The sequence below is a fragment of the Capra hircus genome, chromosome 4 (genome assembly GCF_001704415.2).
Source record: "Capra hircus breed San Clemente chromosome 4, ASM170441v1, whole genome shotgun sequence".
NCBI lineage: Eukaryota > Metazoa > Chordata > Mammalia > Artiodactyla > Bovidae > Capra > Capra hircus.
Genome location: NC_030811.1, coordinates 100,998,978 through 101,013,753, shown reverse-complemented (window position 1 = coordinate 101,013,753; position 14,776 = coordinate 100,998,978). Strand labels below are relative to the sequence as shown.

The window sequence follows — 14,776 nt, the reverse complement described above, 5'->3', positions numbered from 1 at the left end:
ACAGGTTACTTATTGAGGAATGCATGGCTGCAGTAAAAATCTATACGACTTATAATTTTCACAAATTTATACCAACCCTCCCCCAATTTTCAGTTACACAAACCTTTGCATATTCTTTACTTTTCTTACATTTTACTAACAAATGAATCCTTAGAAGTTTCTACTTTTAATGTAGAACATTTATGCGCAAAGATTCAGAAATCTATTATTTCCTGTTTCAGTTTTGATTTTTCCATTGTACCTGTCTCAATATACCACCAGTAGTCTGGTAACACATACTCAGATATCATGCTCTGCATTAGATTTTCTGAGTGACACAGAAGTGGCTTAGGTAAAAGTTTTAGTAGCAAAGACAACTTGGCAAAGCCATTTTGAGCTTTTCTAAATTCACTACATAAAAGACGCTGAGGCAAACAAAACTTAAATTCTGTCTGGCTGTGCACATACACACTGAAGGTAAGAAAATGTGTAGAATTTATTCAAAACATGAATAAAAATTATTGAAATTTAAGTTCACTACTGGAAATTCAATACTTCAAAACTTCTAGAAAAATATTCTTTTGTATTACAAACATTACATTTCAGAAATGCAGAACATTACATTCTGCATTTCAGAAAAGTGCATCAGGATCATGCATTTTCTTCTTTAGAAATCGTTCCTGGGGTAGAGACACTCGACTACCAGTAGGTGGCAGCAGTGCAGTATATTAGTCACCTTTAGTTGCATTTCTTTAAAGGCAAGTTTAGCAATTTTACTTGGGAAAAATCAACATTCTTTTAGAAGACTTTCTATGCAATTTAATTCTCCACTTTCCTGGCCCCTTAATTGCTTTATTGAAAAGTTATTTTTATTTCTCTATAATTTTATTGTGATGAACAAAGGTTATTTTGGGAAGGCAAATGCATATGGGCGAGCAGTGTATTTGAAGATTAAAATTAGACAATCTATGTGTGTATGAAGCATACCTACATATTTAAATTTGGTTCATACATATAACTTTGTCCTTTTGTGACTTGAACATACATCTTAATATCCACGTACATATCTTCATATCTAGTGTGAAATTCACTCTTTGTTAATCCTCATGTAGGCCAAACATGGCAATAACTGTCTGATGAATCTTACGTTACATTAAACTAGCAATCTTATATTAAACAATTCCCCCATTAGATATTTCACTCTTTATTTCCAATGGAGCACAAGTGATAACTATGAGTAGCTGCTAACAAAGTGTGTATTCAAAGTCAAAGAAAGTTCCAAATTATACTGAAAAGGCCAATCACCAAATTGATAGATAACACAGAGTTACTTTGACACCATCTTCGTATCTCTTTCATCTTATCATATTTCATATCAACAGAATATATTTCCCAATTTTGGACCCACACTCTACATACCTTCCTTGATTTTAATTTGTATGGTTGGCAATTGAGATTTTTTTTCTGAGTCTAATGGATTTATCAGATAAGACACTCTTGCTCCCAACACTCAAATTATTGTATAACAACAGATCAAATACCTTGACAGTATTTCAAAGGTAGATTTCATTTTTTATTTCCATTATATTAATATGCACATATATACACATATAGTATATTAAATCTCTTGAGAATACAGAGATCATCCATCTGACTTGTAATTTTAATAATTTACTCAAGCATTGTAAAGATAAAGTGGGTCAAATATCTTATTCAGGGGTTATTATTCTCTATTTTGGATTTTAAAAAAAAGAAATCAATGTGCATCTAAGAAGTATTTTACAAAATTCCCAAGAGCAGAAGATACCTGGTTGACATGGTCCAGTTTGGGGCATGGCCTCCCTCCATTGTAGGGTTTTTCACGCAGCCATTTAGACCGAACCTTCACACCACTCCCACAGGACTTGCTGCAGCGCGACCAGTTGGACCACTCACTAAGCTTGCAGTCTGAGGGGCAGGGGATGATGCAGGCCTCTTCAATGTAACCTGAGCGGACAAAAATGAGACAAGCGCTGTCTCCTCCGCATGTCACTCGGCTATTACCACCCACCATTCCAGCCCGTTTAGAAGGACTTGGCAGCAACATGCAAATGTAGAGGTGTCTCTGTCATTAGGGACTCAAATTAAATCCTGCAGGAAAATGACACATAACACAGCGACTCTGTTAAAATAACAGCTAAGCAGCTGCCATATGATCTGCTTAGGATTCATGCTCACCATATTTCAACATTTCTGACTTTCTGACAGCTCATGTTTAATTGACAATAACCTGTCTGCTGCCATGTCATTCTCATGCTGCCAGAATAATACATTAAAAAAATTATAACAGTTTTCTATAAAATCCTATCTGCTAATGTCATATAAGTTCAAGTGTCTGAGTCCATGCAACATTCTTCCTCAAGAAGAAAGCCAGACCCTCTGAAGCAATATTCAAAAGGAGCCATTTAACTTAGCACCTTATGTTTCGCTTTCACTGAAAATCAAGTCTGATGAAGAAAAATGAAGGATTTTAAATAAATAATGCCTCATATTATTAGAGTGCTGTCAATTTCAAAGCACCTTCACATACTGTATTCATTTGATTCTCTTGAAAATAGCATAAATGTAGTGGGCATGTGCTGATGCTCTACTGGACGGATAAGAAAACAAGTACAGAGAGAGAACTGAAAAGGCCAAGGTCGGTCGCACAGTCAGAGATGAGGCTAGGATCTGAGTCTAGTCTAGCACTCATTCTATCAAATCACACAGTCAATTAATTTAAGAGCCTACAGATTTGTCCTGAGAAATGGGAGCATTTTCCTTAACCATTCCCTTAGTACCAACTTGGCATTCCACAGTTATCAATTTATCCCTATTTTTCTCAAGACAAACAAGTGGAAAAAGCAAAATTCCCCTGGTCAAGAGTCAGATGGTACCTTCTGTCGCACTCTGCCGGTGAGAGCGGTTGTTCTAGAAGCAAGAGAGCACTCTGCTCTCACCATTTTACATCAACGCCAAAGAGCCCATTTTGGAAATGACTATAATGTAAACAGTTTCTCTTAAGAACTCTAGGTAGACTTTTAAAAATTTTATTGAGACATAATTTATATATCATAAAGGTCAGCTCATGTTTTGGTCTTTATGCAACCATCACCGCCATCTGCTTTTAGAACATTTTCATTAGCACTGCTCTACCTATTAGCAGCCATTTCCCATTTTCCCCTCCCGCACTCAAGCAACCACTAATCTAGTCTGTATCTCTAAGAATGCACCTATTCTGAACATTTTATAAAATGAAATCAAACATTATGTTTTATGATCGGCTTCTTTTACTTACTGCAGTGTTTTCAGGATTCTTCTATGTTGTGACATTTGTCAGTACCTCATTCCTTTTTATAACTAAATAGTATTCCATTGTATGGACATATCATATTTTTCAATCCTTTCCTCAATTGATGGACATTTTAGTTGTTTTCATGTTTTGTGCATTACAAATAATGCTATGAATATTTGTGTACAAGTTTCTGTACATATGAGTTTTCAGTTCCCTTGGGTATGTATCTAGGAATGGAATTACCTGATCATATGATAATTCTTTATTTAACTTTTTACTGAAATGCCAAACTGTTTTCCAAAGTGACTGTACCATTTGACGACACCACCAGCAGGATATGAGTGCTCCACTTTATACATTTGTCAAAACTCGTTTATTATGTCTCTTTTATTTTAGTGTCCTTTGAAGAACAAAAGTTTAAATGATAATGAAGTCCAATTTATCTATTTTTATTGCTGTGCTTTGATATCCTATCTAGGAAACAATTATCTAATCCAAGGTCATAAAGGTAAAAAACACCCATTTTTTCCCAAGCGTTTTATAGTTTTAGTTCTTATATTGAGGCATATAATTCATTTTGAGTTAAGCTAAAAATGTCTAAAGTCACTTACAAATCCATGTCATCAGTAACCAAATTATTTAATGTTTATAAAAGACAGTTAATCAACAAAACCCAACTAGTTCCAAATATTATCAAAACCGCTTTAGTAAAAGAACACTAGTATTTCATATATAATAAATTATTGAAATATTTCTAGAATTTCATTTCCTACCTTGTGCGTGTGTGTGTGCTAAGTTGTATCTGACTTTTTGCAACCCTATGAACTGCAGCTTGCCAGGATTCTCTGTCCATGGGATTCTCCAGGCAAGAATACTGGAGTGGGTTGCCAAGCCCTCCTCCAGGGGATCATCCTGACCCAGGGATCAAACCCGCATCTCTTATGTCATCTGCAGTGGCAAGCAGATTCTTTACTGCTAGCGCCCCCTTTCCTGGCTTGCAAAAGATAAAATAACGGCAAAAACAAACCTCTAACCTTTGTCATTCAGTAATTATAACTGACAGCAGACTCACATGATTTTTATGTCACTACTTCAGAGTAACAGATAAATGGAAACTCTTTCCATTTTTATCTGCTGAAGTACAACGGCATTGGTGAAATGTGTCATGTCTGACTTCAGTTTGATTCACATTGTATTATTAAGCAAGCAGATATAAAAGTTTTATGTTTGATCTTCCAATAGAGTATTCCAGAAAATGTCTCTCCAATAAAACTCAATCTATTACATTGCTGAAAGATACAAATTAGGCACTAAGATAAAGACACAACTGCGAAAGAGTATAATGCTTAGCATTCCATTTTAATTTTCTAATGTGTAACAACATTCAATAATTGCCTGTCATGTTTATCGCGTACAATTAAAATCCTTAATGCTACTAGTGAACTGCCAGATAAGCATTGCCCTGCCTTCTCCACTAGGATCATTTTTGAGGGCAATTAACACCAAACGATCATGGGGGATAGAAAGACAGAAACATCGGAAGCGTTTTAAGGCTAAATAAACTGCTGGCATCTTGAAGCAATTTATGGTTCCCGAGAATGCTGGAATAAATAAATGACTTCACAATGAGGGTGTTAAAACTTGGTAGCTCAACACAGAATATGACACATGAAAAAATCAAACTCCTGAATTTTGATTGTAGTTTTTCTGTCTATATCTGTTCTGATGGCTGCTTTCAGGTTGAAATGAATACAGAATCAGCAGGCTTTGAGTGGCAACCAGAGGACCTTTGAGATACATCCAGTCACCTCATTCATTTGAATTATGAATGTGCAGATAAAGTAGCTTTCAACAACTTTCCCAATTATGATATTGTGCTGTTGAAAGGTGTACTGTTGATAGATTAAAGAATTCATTTTGAAAGCACGTGGAACATATTGGTTGGTTCTGATTTACAGCTGTGTGAATGAGTTCTGCTGGCACTCCATTGGAAACATCTCGATTAATCTCAAAAGTGACCTGAAAAATCTATCTTGCTTAAATGTGTGTTATATGCACATGACTGCAATTGCAAATGAGAACATTTAGCTAGAAGTTTATCTACTATGGTCCTCATGGATTTGAAAATACTGAAAAAGGTCACTGTAAAGAAGTTTCAAAATGAATAGAATATTCTTTTGTAATTATATATTAAGAACAGATAACTTGAAAAGCTGGGGAAACTAAACTACCATGTATATATCCAAACTCCTATAATCAACTGTTCTACCTATAAAATTCTTATATTCAGTGTATGAAAGGTTATGAATCAACACTGGGCAATTAAAATGCTCATAATGAAGTATTCAGGTAAGTTTATGTAACTGCAATAAACAGTTATTTTTATTTTTATATTTTTGTTTCATATACATGTGAAGACATATCTCTTCATATCTACTAGGTACTTATAGACTTTCTCAGAAAAGTTCAACATTAGTTTTAATTGCTGTCAGATTTTGTAGCTGTTGCTCTTCCAATACTGATAGCTTACCCAATGACTAGGAGCATTCAGATTCAGGCAGTATACCTATTGTAGTTCATGATCAAGGCCATTTCTAATAGCAAACTCTAAAACGCTGCTGTATAATGATGACTTTGGCTGTTCCGTTTCCCTGATTCCTGGCAGACAGCTTCTAAGCTCTGAAATTTCCTGAGTGACAGGCGTATCTTTGTTATTCATGGTGGGCCTCTTAGACTATATGTGAGTTGATGCGAAGATGTCTAAGGAAGGGGGATGACTATACCACGAAGACCAACCATGTATTTAAAAAGCTTGGGGCTTTCAGCCTCTTGATATCCTCCCAACCTCTGGGGAGAGGAGATTGAGTTTAACTCTGTGGTCAATGATTCAACTAATAATGCCTACATAATAACTCCTTCCCCACTAGCAAACTGGACACAAAAGCTCAGGCTGGTAAAGGGCATCCATGGGCTAAGACGGTGATGTCTCCTGGTTCCATGGGGCGACAGCATGGATGCCCTGTGTTTGGGACCCTCCCAGCCCTCGTCTGTGTGTCCCTTCTATTGACAGGTTCTGATTTTTATCCTTTTGCTATAATAAAACTCTAATTGTAAGTATGGTGCTTTCCGAGTTCTCTGAATCATCCCAGTGAATTAATGAACCTGAGGGAGTAGTGGGGACCCCAAAATCTGTGGCCAGTTGGTCAGAAGCAAGGCTCACCTGGGATCCCCGAACATGCACAGCTCATGTCTGAAGCGAGAGCAGTCTTGCAGAGGACTGAACCCTTAACCTGTGAAGCTTAGCCCAAGTCCAGGTAGTTAGTGACAGAAATGAATTCTACTTTCAGATGTAAATTTTATTTAAAAAGGAAATAAACTTATTTATGCAAAAGCCCATGTCCAAAGTTTACTTATTCAACCAAAATAAAAACTTTGAGAATAATTACATACATGAAGGCATTTATGGACTTTTTCTCCCCAAATCTACCATTTATAATTTTAACTAATATTATATGAAAAATTAGAAAAAAGTTCTAAGAACCCATTTTGGAAATAGGGCTTTGTCAGCAATATAAACATATTTGATAGAGTGTTCAGATTATGAAGTAATAGGAAACAAATTCACTTTGAAACAGTAGAGTGATTTATTTTTAACTGGATCCTTCAGGGCACTGTTCTTGTAGTCAACAAGAATCACACAATGACATGAAGTATTTCCAAAGGATGATCTTTATACATTAGTTTGTTGGATTCTTGGCATCCCTGGTGGCTCAGACAGTAAAGAATCTGCCTGCAGTGTGGGAGACCCGGGTTTGAGTCCTGGGTTGGGAAGATCCTAATAATTGTTAAACATGATTTTTTATAAATTACATGGTCAAACAAGTTGGAAAATTGTTGCATTAAACTAGGTTAAACAGGTCTTTTTACCCTGGGCTTTCTTTTTTTTATGTGTCGTTTCTTTGCTAACATGAACTATGCATCTCTAGGCGAATGACTCACACACTGCATTATATGCTTCTTAACTTTTCCCTACAGCATCTCACTGGACCAATGAGAAACAGATCATTCCGATAGGTTGTAATTATAATGCAAACTGGGTTCATGTTTTGAGCTGTACAGAATTTTAGTGTTTAATTAGACCTTTTTATGTCCATTTCTAGATAAGGGAAAAAATGCAAACGCTAACAAACAAAAACAAAACCCCTAAACTTGAGAAAATTTCTTCTTAGTTTATACTTTAAAGTTTTAAAGAAGTAAAGGTGAAACTTATGGCAAAGAGAGAGGGAACAGTTATGCAGATAAACTTCTTGAATATTTTTTTATGACTATTTTAAACGACCATTGTGTGTTTATTCAGATTAACTACACTTTCTTGTCAGGGCTAAACTGGCTTTCAATGTAACAATGAAAAAATGGCTAAACACTGGAGAGTAAACGCAAGTGAAGATGTTCCTTTTAAATTTAACTTTAAAATGCCCACAAATATGTTGGAGTGCTCTCAGGTTACTTTTTGAGCCCATTGATATGGTTTATGTCTAATAAAAACCATATGGTTTATGTCTAATTCTTCATGCATTTACAAAAAAATTCCTATGTATAAGCCTTGCTCACTACATAACCATTGTGATGATGCTTTGAAGTAGAAAAAGACCAGGGATCGAACTTTAGTTTCCTGTGTCACCTGCATTGCAGATGGATTCTTTACCCACTGAGGACAGGGGGAGTTCTGAAATGAGAACACATTCAACTAAAGGGTATTAGACTATATTCAACTAATGGGTATTACAGTTACTTTGGCCTTGCAGGGCATTAATATAACAGGATTCTATATGAGGGTCAGTTAGTATCTCTAAGAATTATTAAACCTTATAATACAATAGGCTTCCCTGGTGGCTCAGTGGTAAAGAAGCTGCCTGCGATGCAGGAGGTGCTGGTTCCATTCCTGGGTCGGGAAGATCCCCTGGAGGAAAAACTGACAGCCCACTCCAGTGTTCTCCCACAGACAGGAGCCTGGAAGGTTATAGTCCCTGGGGTAGCAAAAGAGTCGGACGAGACTTAGTGACTGAACAACTACAACACCCTCAACAATAGCATAACACAACATGAGTAATGAACAACTTTGTGGTTTTATCAATCAAATTCTCATTTTTATTAGCAAGATTACCACACCTAATCATTTCCCTTAAGTTAGTGTTACCTTAGGGCTTCCATTGTGGCTCAGCTGGTAAAGAAACCAGCCTGCAATGCAGGAGACCTGGGTTCAATCCCTGGGCTGGGAAGATCCCCTGGAGAAGCAAAGGCTACCCACTCCAGTATTCTGGCCTGGAGAATTCCATGGGCTGTATAGACTATGGGGTTGTCTTAAAGGGTCGACACGACTGAGTGACTTTCCCTCACTCACTCAGTGTTATCTTTCCTCTAAGGCATTGGGGAGTGGGAGGGGTCAGAGTCCAAAAGAAAGGATGTGGAATAAAACATAATAGCAGATATTGTTGATAAAGACAAAGGTAAATAGATTTTTCTCTGCTGCTGTTGCAAATAATGAATTGTCCTTGGTAGTTAAATTTTATTTTAAGCAGTGAAACACTTTATTCCTAAAAGGTAGAAAGCCCAGTACATGTATGGAGTATTCTGGAGGCTATGTTTGACAGCCTGGCCTGAGGGGCTCCATGGAGCCCAGCTTAAAACCTTATAAGTACTAGTTAAGTTGAGGTCTCTGTGACATGGAGCACACAGAACTAAGGGATAACACCAGAAGTATTCCCATCTCATATAGCATGAATGGTAGCTGCAGGGAAACTGCCAAGGAAAGTCACCCTCAACCTTTACGGTCCTCCTTCAGGGAGCCTGTTAGGAAATAATGCTGGTACCACACTTTATTTATACTCCACCCTAGGCACCTGGTTTCTTTTTGTGCCCACATATCCACAGAAGCCCCTTCTTCATTTCCCTGGTTCTTTAAACTTGCATCTTCTACCTCAGGAAAAGTCTCCCACTCTCTGCCTGTCGTTTTACATTTGAAGGGAAAAAGATTCCAATTGTGAAAGATGACTGTAAAAGCAACACTAGCTTTATCTGTGTTATCAAATGAAAGGGTTACATTTTAAAATGAATTAAGACATTAGAAAAATACTACCAACTGAAAAAGTTTCTTAGAGAAATCAGCATGCCATTTCAGCTCATTTAAAAAATTAAAAGTTAAAAAATTGCCCTTTTTCCTGGTTTAATGAAACATGCTCTTCCTCAAATACAGGCATCTACTACAATAAGGAATAATTTCTCACTCCATTTTGTTTCTAATTAACCTTTAATGTTAAACTTATATCATCTTGTATAGAATTTCATTATAAAAAGGAAAACATTCCAGGTATATTATGGTTCAGTGGTCATGTAGGTTATTTCAGAATCTACTTTCTTCATATCCATAATTAATTTTCTCAGATGTACTCTGAGCTTTACAATGTCTTAAAAGTACATGTTCTTGATCTAAAATTTACTTGTAAATTGAGTACTCTCGTCATTGCCATCTTCCTAAATTCCATATATATGTGTTAGTATACTGTATTGGTGTTTTTCTTTCTGGCTTACTTCACTCTGTATAATTGGCTCCAGTTTCCAGTATGCAAGACAGGAAAAAAGACACAGATGTGTATAACGGACTTTTGGACTCAGAGGGAGAGGGAGAGGGTGGGACGATTTGGGAGAATGGGAATTCTAACATGTATACTGTCATGTAAGAATTGAATCGCCAGTCCATGTCTGACGTAGGGTGCAGCTTGCTTGGGGCAGGTGCATGGGGATGACCCAGAGAGATGTTGTGGGGAGGGAGGTGGGAGGGGGGTTCATGTTTGGGAACGCATGTAAGAATTTAAGATTTTAAAATTTTTAAAAAATAAATAAATAAATTAAAAAAAAAATAAATTGAGTACTCTCTGAATTTAAAAAATTTCAGTTGGGTACTTGTACAAGAAATACACTTAGGATGCATTCCTTTTCTAAGTTTTGTTGATGGTCTTTTTATTGTTCCCATAAATTCTAATAGGTTAAAAAACCCCACACTTGGTGGCATGTATACAAGAATTTCTGACTGGTAAGGCAGCATCCAGCATTTACAGTTCCTTATAACATTGAGGGACGATCATTCAAACATGATACCTGTCTTCAAATCATCCACATCATAACTGCAGGAAACTGGTGAAATAAAGATGGAGATCATTTAGGTTATTATGCAATAATATTAAATGTTGCCATAGGGTGAGCCATCATTATAAAATGAAAATATCTTACTAAAAGGCCTTTGTTTCACTTGTAAAGTTTGCAGAGCTTTCTTTTTATTAAAATAATTAGTATTGCAGTACAAACCCCCTATGAAGCAACCTGTAAGAATGACTGTGGGTGCCAGAAAGGGTTTTGCAAAATATCAAATTTTAATGGGCATACTCTGAACCCCACTGATGCTTCCAAAATTAACTGCTAAAGCCATTAATTACTTTCCAGAAGGTTCTCTGTGATACCATTCATAAACATGCTAGGCAAAGAGAGAAAGCATGAAAGAATCAATATAGATCATTATATTTTAGAATTAATGTTAAAGGGAAACTAATCTAATACCACTGAGACATTAGACAAACTATGCTGAACAATTCAATAGCAACTCTAGTTAAAAGACTGAAATAATTAAAAGAGTGTAATGTGTCCTGGAGTAAGTAGTATAGCTATCTGAATTCCAGCATGATGGTCAAAAGGCAGTATAAAGTCCTAGAATTCAGTCACTGGATTTTGAATACTGAGTGCACAAAGTCAAAAGCACACACAACACTTTAACACAATACCGTACTCTGTTTATGAACAGAGCAGTAAATAAACACAGAGCTCTCTCCTATTTCCCTGTCTGAGCCAAAACAGGACTTTCCTCATCCTCAGGGCAATCGTTAACTTGCCAATATCCTTTCACTGAAGATCCCACAGAACTCATTCTGTTTTCAAAATTATACCTAAATAGGCATTCACTTTATAAAGATCCATATTTACAAATTTTAAAAACTTCCTAATGTTTGTGCTCCTCCCCACAACTGGTAAGCAAGTGAACTATCATCCATTTGGTGTTGATTATTTTGACACCCTCTGCACACCCCCACCTCCCCGCCATCTTGTCAGAGTGCAGATTCTGACTCAGCAGCTCTGCAATGTGGGCTGAATTTCCAGTGGCTTTTCTGGAATGTCTATGCTGCTGGTCTGAGTAAGAAGGGTTCAAATCCCAGTTGGCAAATGATAGCCTAGGCTGACAGCCTATTTTTGTAAATAAAGTTTTATGGGAACATACCTGTGCAATTCACTCACATCTTGTCTCTGGCTGCTTTCAGGCTATAACTGCAGAATTGGGTAGTGGTTACAGATACCTTTTGGCCTGCAGATCCTGAAATATTTGCTTTTGGCCCTTTAGGAAAACATTTGATAACAAGTAATTTAACCATGGACAGTGGAGCCTGGTAGGCTACAGTCCACGGGGTTGTAAAGAGTCAGACATGAATGAAGCAACTGAGTGTACACACAACTTAACCTAAAAGCTGATTCTCAAGTTTCCTCAGAGTCTGTCCAAGCTGGTAAGTATTTGCGAGGTATCAATAGCAATATATAAAATTACTTTTAGGTGATAGGAGACCTATGTATACATAACAGCATGGGCTCAAGAAAAACAGTCCTATGAGATAGGCTTTTCTGCTTCTTTGACATTAACAGATGATAAAACATCACAAATAAAAATGAGTTCAATTTTAGAATATCTGTTGATGGTGCATTGTGGCTTAAACTCGATATGAAGAACATCAAAGACAAATACACTGAGAGTAAAGATTGAAGAGAAGCGTCTGGAAGAAATTACATAATTCAAAGAGCTCAAGACTTGAGTATCTGGCACTTTTACAATTTATCTCATTCACCTTGAAAGTGTTGTTTTGAGATAAATCTAATAGAAATGTTATTCCTTATTTTCTCAAGGGAAGTTGAGTGGACACAAAGAGAATTAAATAAAAATTCAATATTCCCAACTGAAGCTGTAAACATAGGCTGGGAAAAAGCAAGTTGTCACAGTTTGCTAATATAAACCAAGTGATAAGCTGTTGTCCAAATCTGGTATTGTACAAATCAGGCGATTCTGAACCTACCTACAATTTAGTAGGCAGAGAGAAGCACGCATACTTGATGAAGAGCATACAGAAAGTTTGTGGCATGTATATGTTTATTCCAAAGATCTTAGTTCTCAGTGATCTGTTTGATTATATCCCAGAACTGTGACACAGGGGGAAGGACACTGTTTGAAAAAAGTGTCCAAGCCTGATTGTAGATCAAACATAGCAATAAAAATTCTCTCCAACTCTTCACTCATTCATTCATTCTACAAACACTTACTGAGCACCTACTGTTCTAGTGCTTGGGATACATGACTGAATAGAGTAGTCAAAGATAACTTAGTCAATCTACATTTTTGTACAGGAGATACAACATAGATAAAAATATAATAAATAAATTACATGGCATGTTATAGAGTGATAGATGTTTTTGAAATACAAAATGTTGAGCAGAAAAAGGGGTTTTGGGTGATCTGGGTTGGGTTGAGGGATAGCATAATAAAATCTGTCACATTTCAATAAGAATCTTGTATACATGTACCTTGCATAAGCTAGGTTACCTCTATGATTCTTCAAAATATAGAGGTTAAATGATATCATAATTCCAGATGTTCTACCTCTTGTTATGTGAAATTTTAAGAGTGATTAACTGGAGAAGTACCTAGTACTATGTGCATAGACAATCAATTTCTAGTAAACCAATCAAGTTCTTTGGAACAGACCCTGATGCTGGGACATACTGAGGGCAGGAGGAGAAGGAGGCAACAGAGAATGAAATGGTTGGATGGCATCACTGAATCAATGGACATGAGTTTGTGTAAACTGTGGGAGATAGTGAAGGACAGGAAAGCCTGGCGTGCTGCAGTCCATGGGGGCAAAGAGTTGGACACGGGTTAGCGAAGAACAACAACAATCAAGGTCTTGGAGGATTCTAGCAGTGAGGAGAAAATGTGTAATTCGGTTTTTGAGTGATTTACAGTCTGTTGCCAATAGTGACACTGTCCAAGATTTCATAGCAAAAGTAAATATATCTAGTTTGTATTGTGAGGTCAGAAGAGATAATAGCCAAAAATCTATTCATATATTAACATTTGCATGGGAACTATATTTAATACCATGTATCTGGAAGGGTGAACATTTATTTGGCTCCCAGGTATACTTTAAGATCTGATTTTTGGAGTATTGGTATTGCTTTTCAGTACAGAGTCTGTCACTGTGAGAAATTCCAGACAGAATTGTGCCTTGAGTTACAGATATTTTTTTTTTTTAAATGGTAACCACATGGGAAATGACCTAAAGTAATATACTTAAACTGATGACAGTCAAACTGTTTATCAGTATAATAACTGATAATATGACCCACAGATGGATAACACAGATTAAACAGAAATGCCATAAGGCCACTATTGAACAGGACAGGGGATTAGTGTCTTTGCACTGCACACACTTGGGGATCAATTTTATGTTTAAACTGAAAGCTGTAAGAGACTTTTCTTGAAAGCCACTTTAAAATCCCATTTCCACCATACATCTGGAAAGCTGATTTGGCTGAGCAAAGGCAGGGGTCATAGAAACTGCAATTTAGAGAACACCTAGGATAGAGTACCAAAGTGATAGCATTCCACTATCAGGATTGACAGAACATCAGTAGTAATTCCAAAGAAATCAGGCAATAGAGAGTCAATTTCCTCAGACTTTGAGTAAAACTGTTAGCAAACACTAAAATATCCCACTGGATACGCATCATAGATCAGATTTACTGAGAAAGGAGTGATGCTGGATAGACACAAAAAACTAAATTGGAACAGTTCACTCGAAGATCTTTGATCCTTTCACAATTTCCATGAACTTCAGTGCTTCCAGGGACCCATCTTTTTCCTAGATATGCTCTTCTTTTAAAATACAGAACTGAATTCTTCACGCTTTGAATCGACAGTGCTTAGGCAGGAAGTCTACTGCTTTTGGTCAATTTCAGTTTTTTCTGTAGTTAGACTTTTTTCAAGGGATCAGACATTTTTTTTGGAGAAGACTCTTGAGAGTCCCTTGGACTGCAAGGAGGTCAAAGCAGTCAATCCTAAAGGAAATCAGTGCTGAATATTCATTGGAAGGACTGATGCTGAAGCTGAAACTTCAATACTTTGGCCTCCTGATGCGAAGAGCTAACTCACTGGAAAAGACCCTGATGCTGGGAAAGATTGAAGGCAGGAGGAGAAGAGGATGACAGAGGATGAGATGGTTGGATGGCATCACTGACTCCATGAACATGAGTTTGAGCAAGCTCCAGGAGTTGGTGATGGACAGGGAAGCGTGGTGTGCTGGAGTCCATGGGGTCACAAAGAGTTGGACATGACTGAGT

At 36.9% G+C, this 14,776-nt stretch overlaps 1 protein-coding gene across 1 annotated transcript in view; it reads right to left on the bottom strand.

The window, feature by feature from the left end:
• The window catches only part of THSD7A (thrombospondin type 1 domain containing 7A), a 481,774-nt gene that overhangs the window by 42,278 nt on the left and 424,720 nt on the right, over window positions 1-14,776 (bottom strand). The window contains exon 14 of the mRNA XM_013963159.2: window positions 1,787-1,965. Coding sequence (XP_013818613.2) covers window positions 1,787-1,965 — 179 coding nt within the window. The remainder of the gene's footprint in view (window positions 1-1,786; window positions 1,966-14,776) is intronic.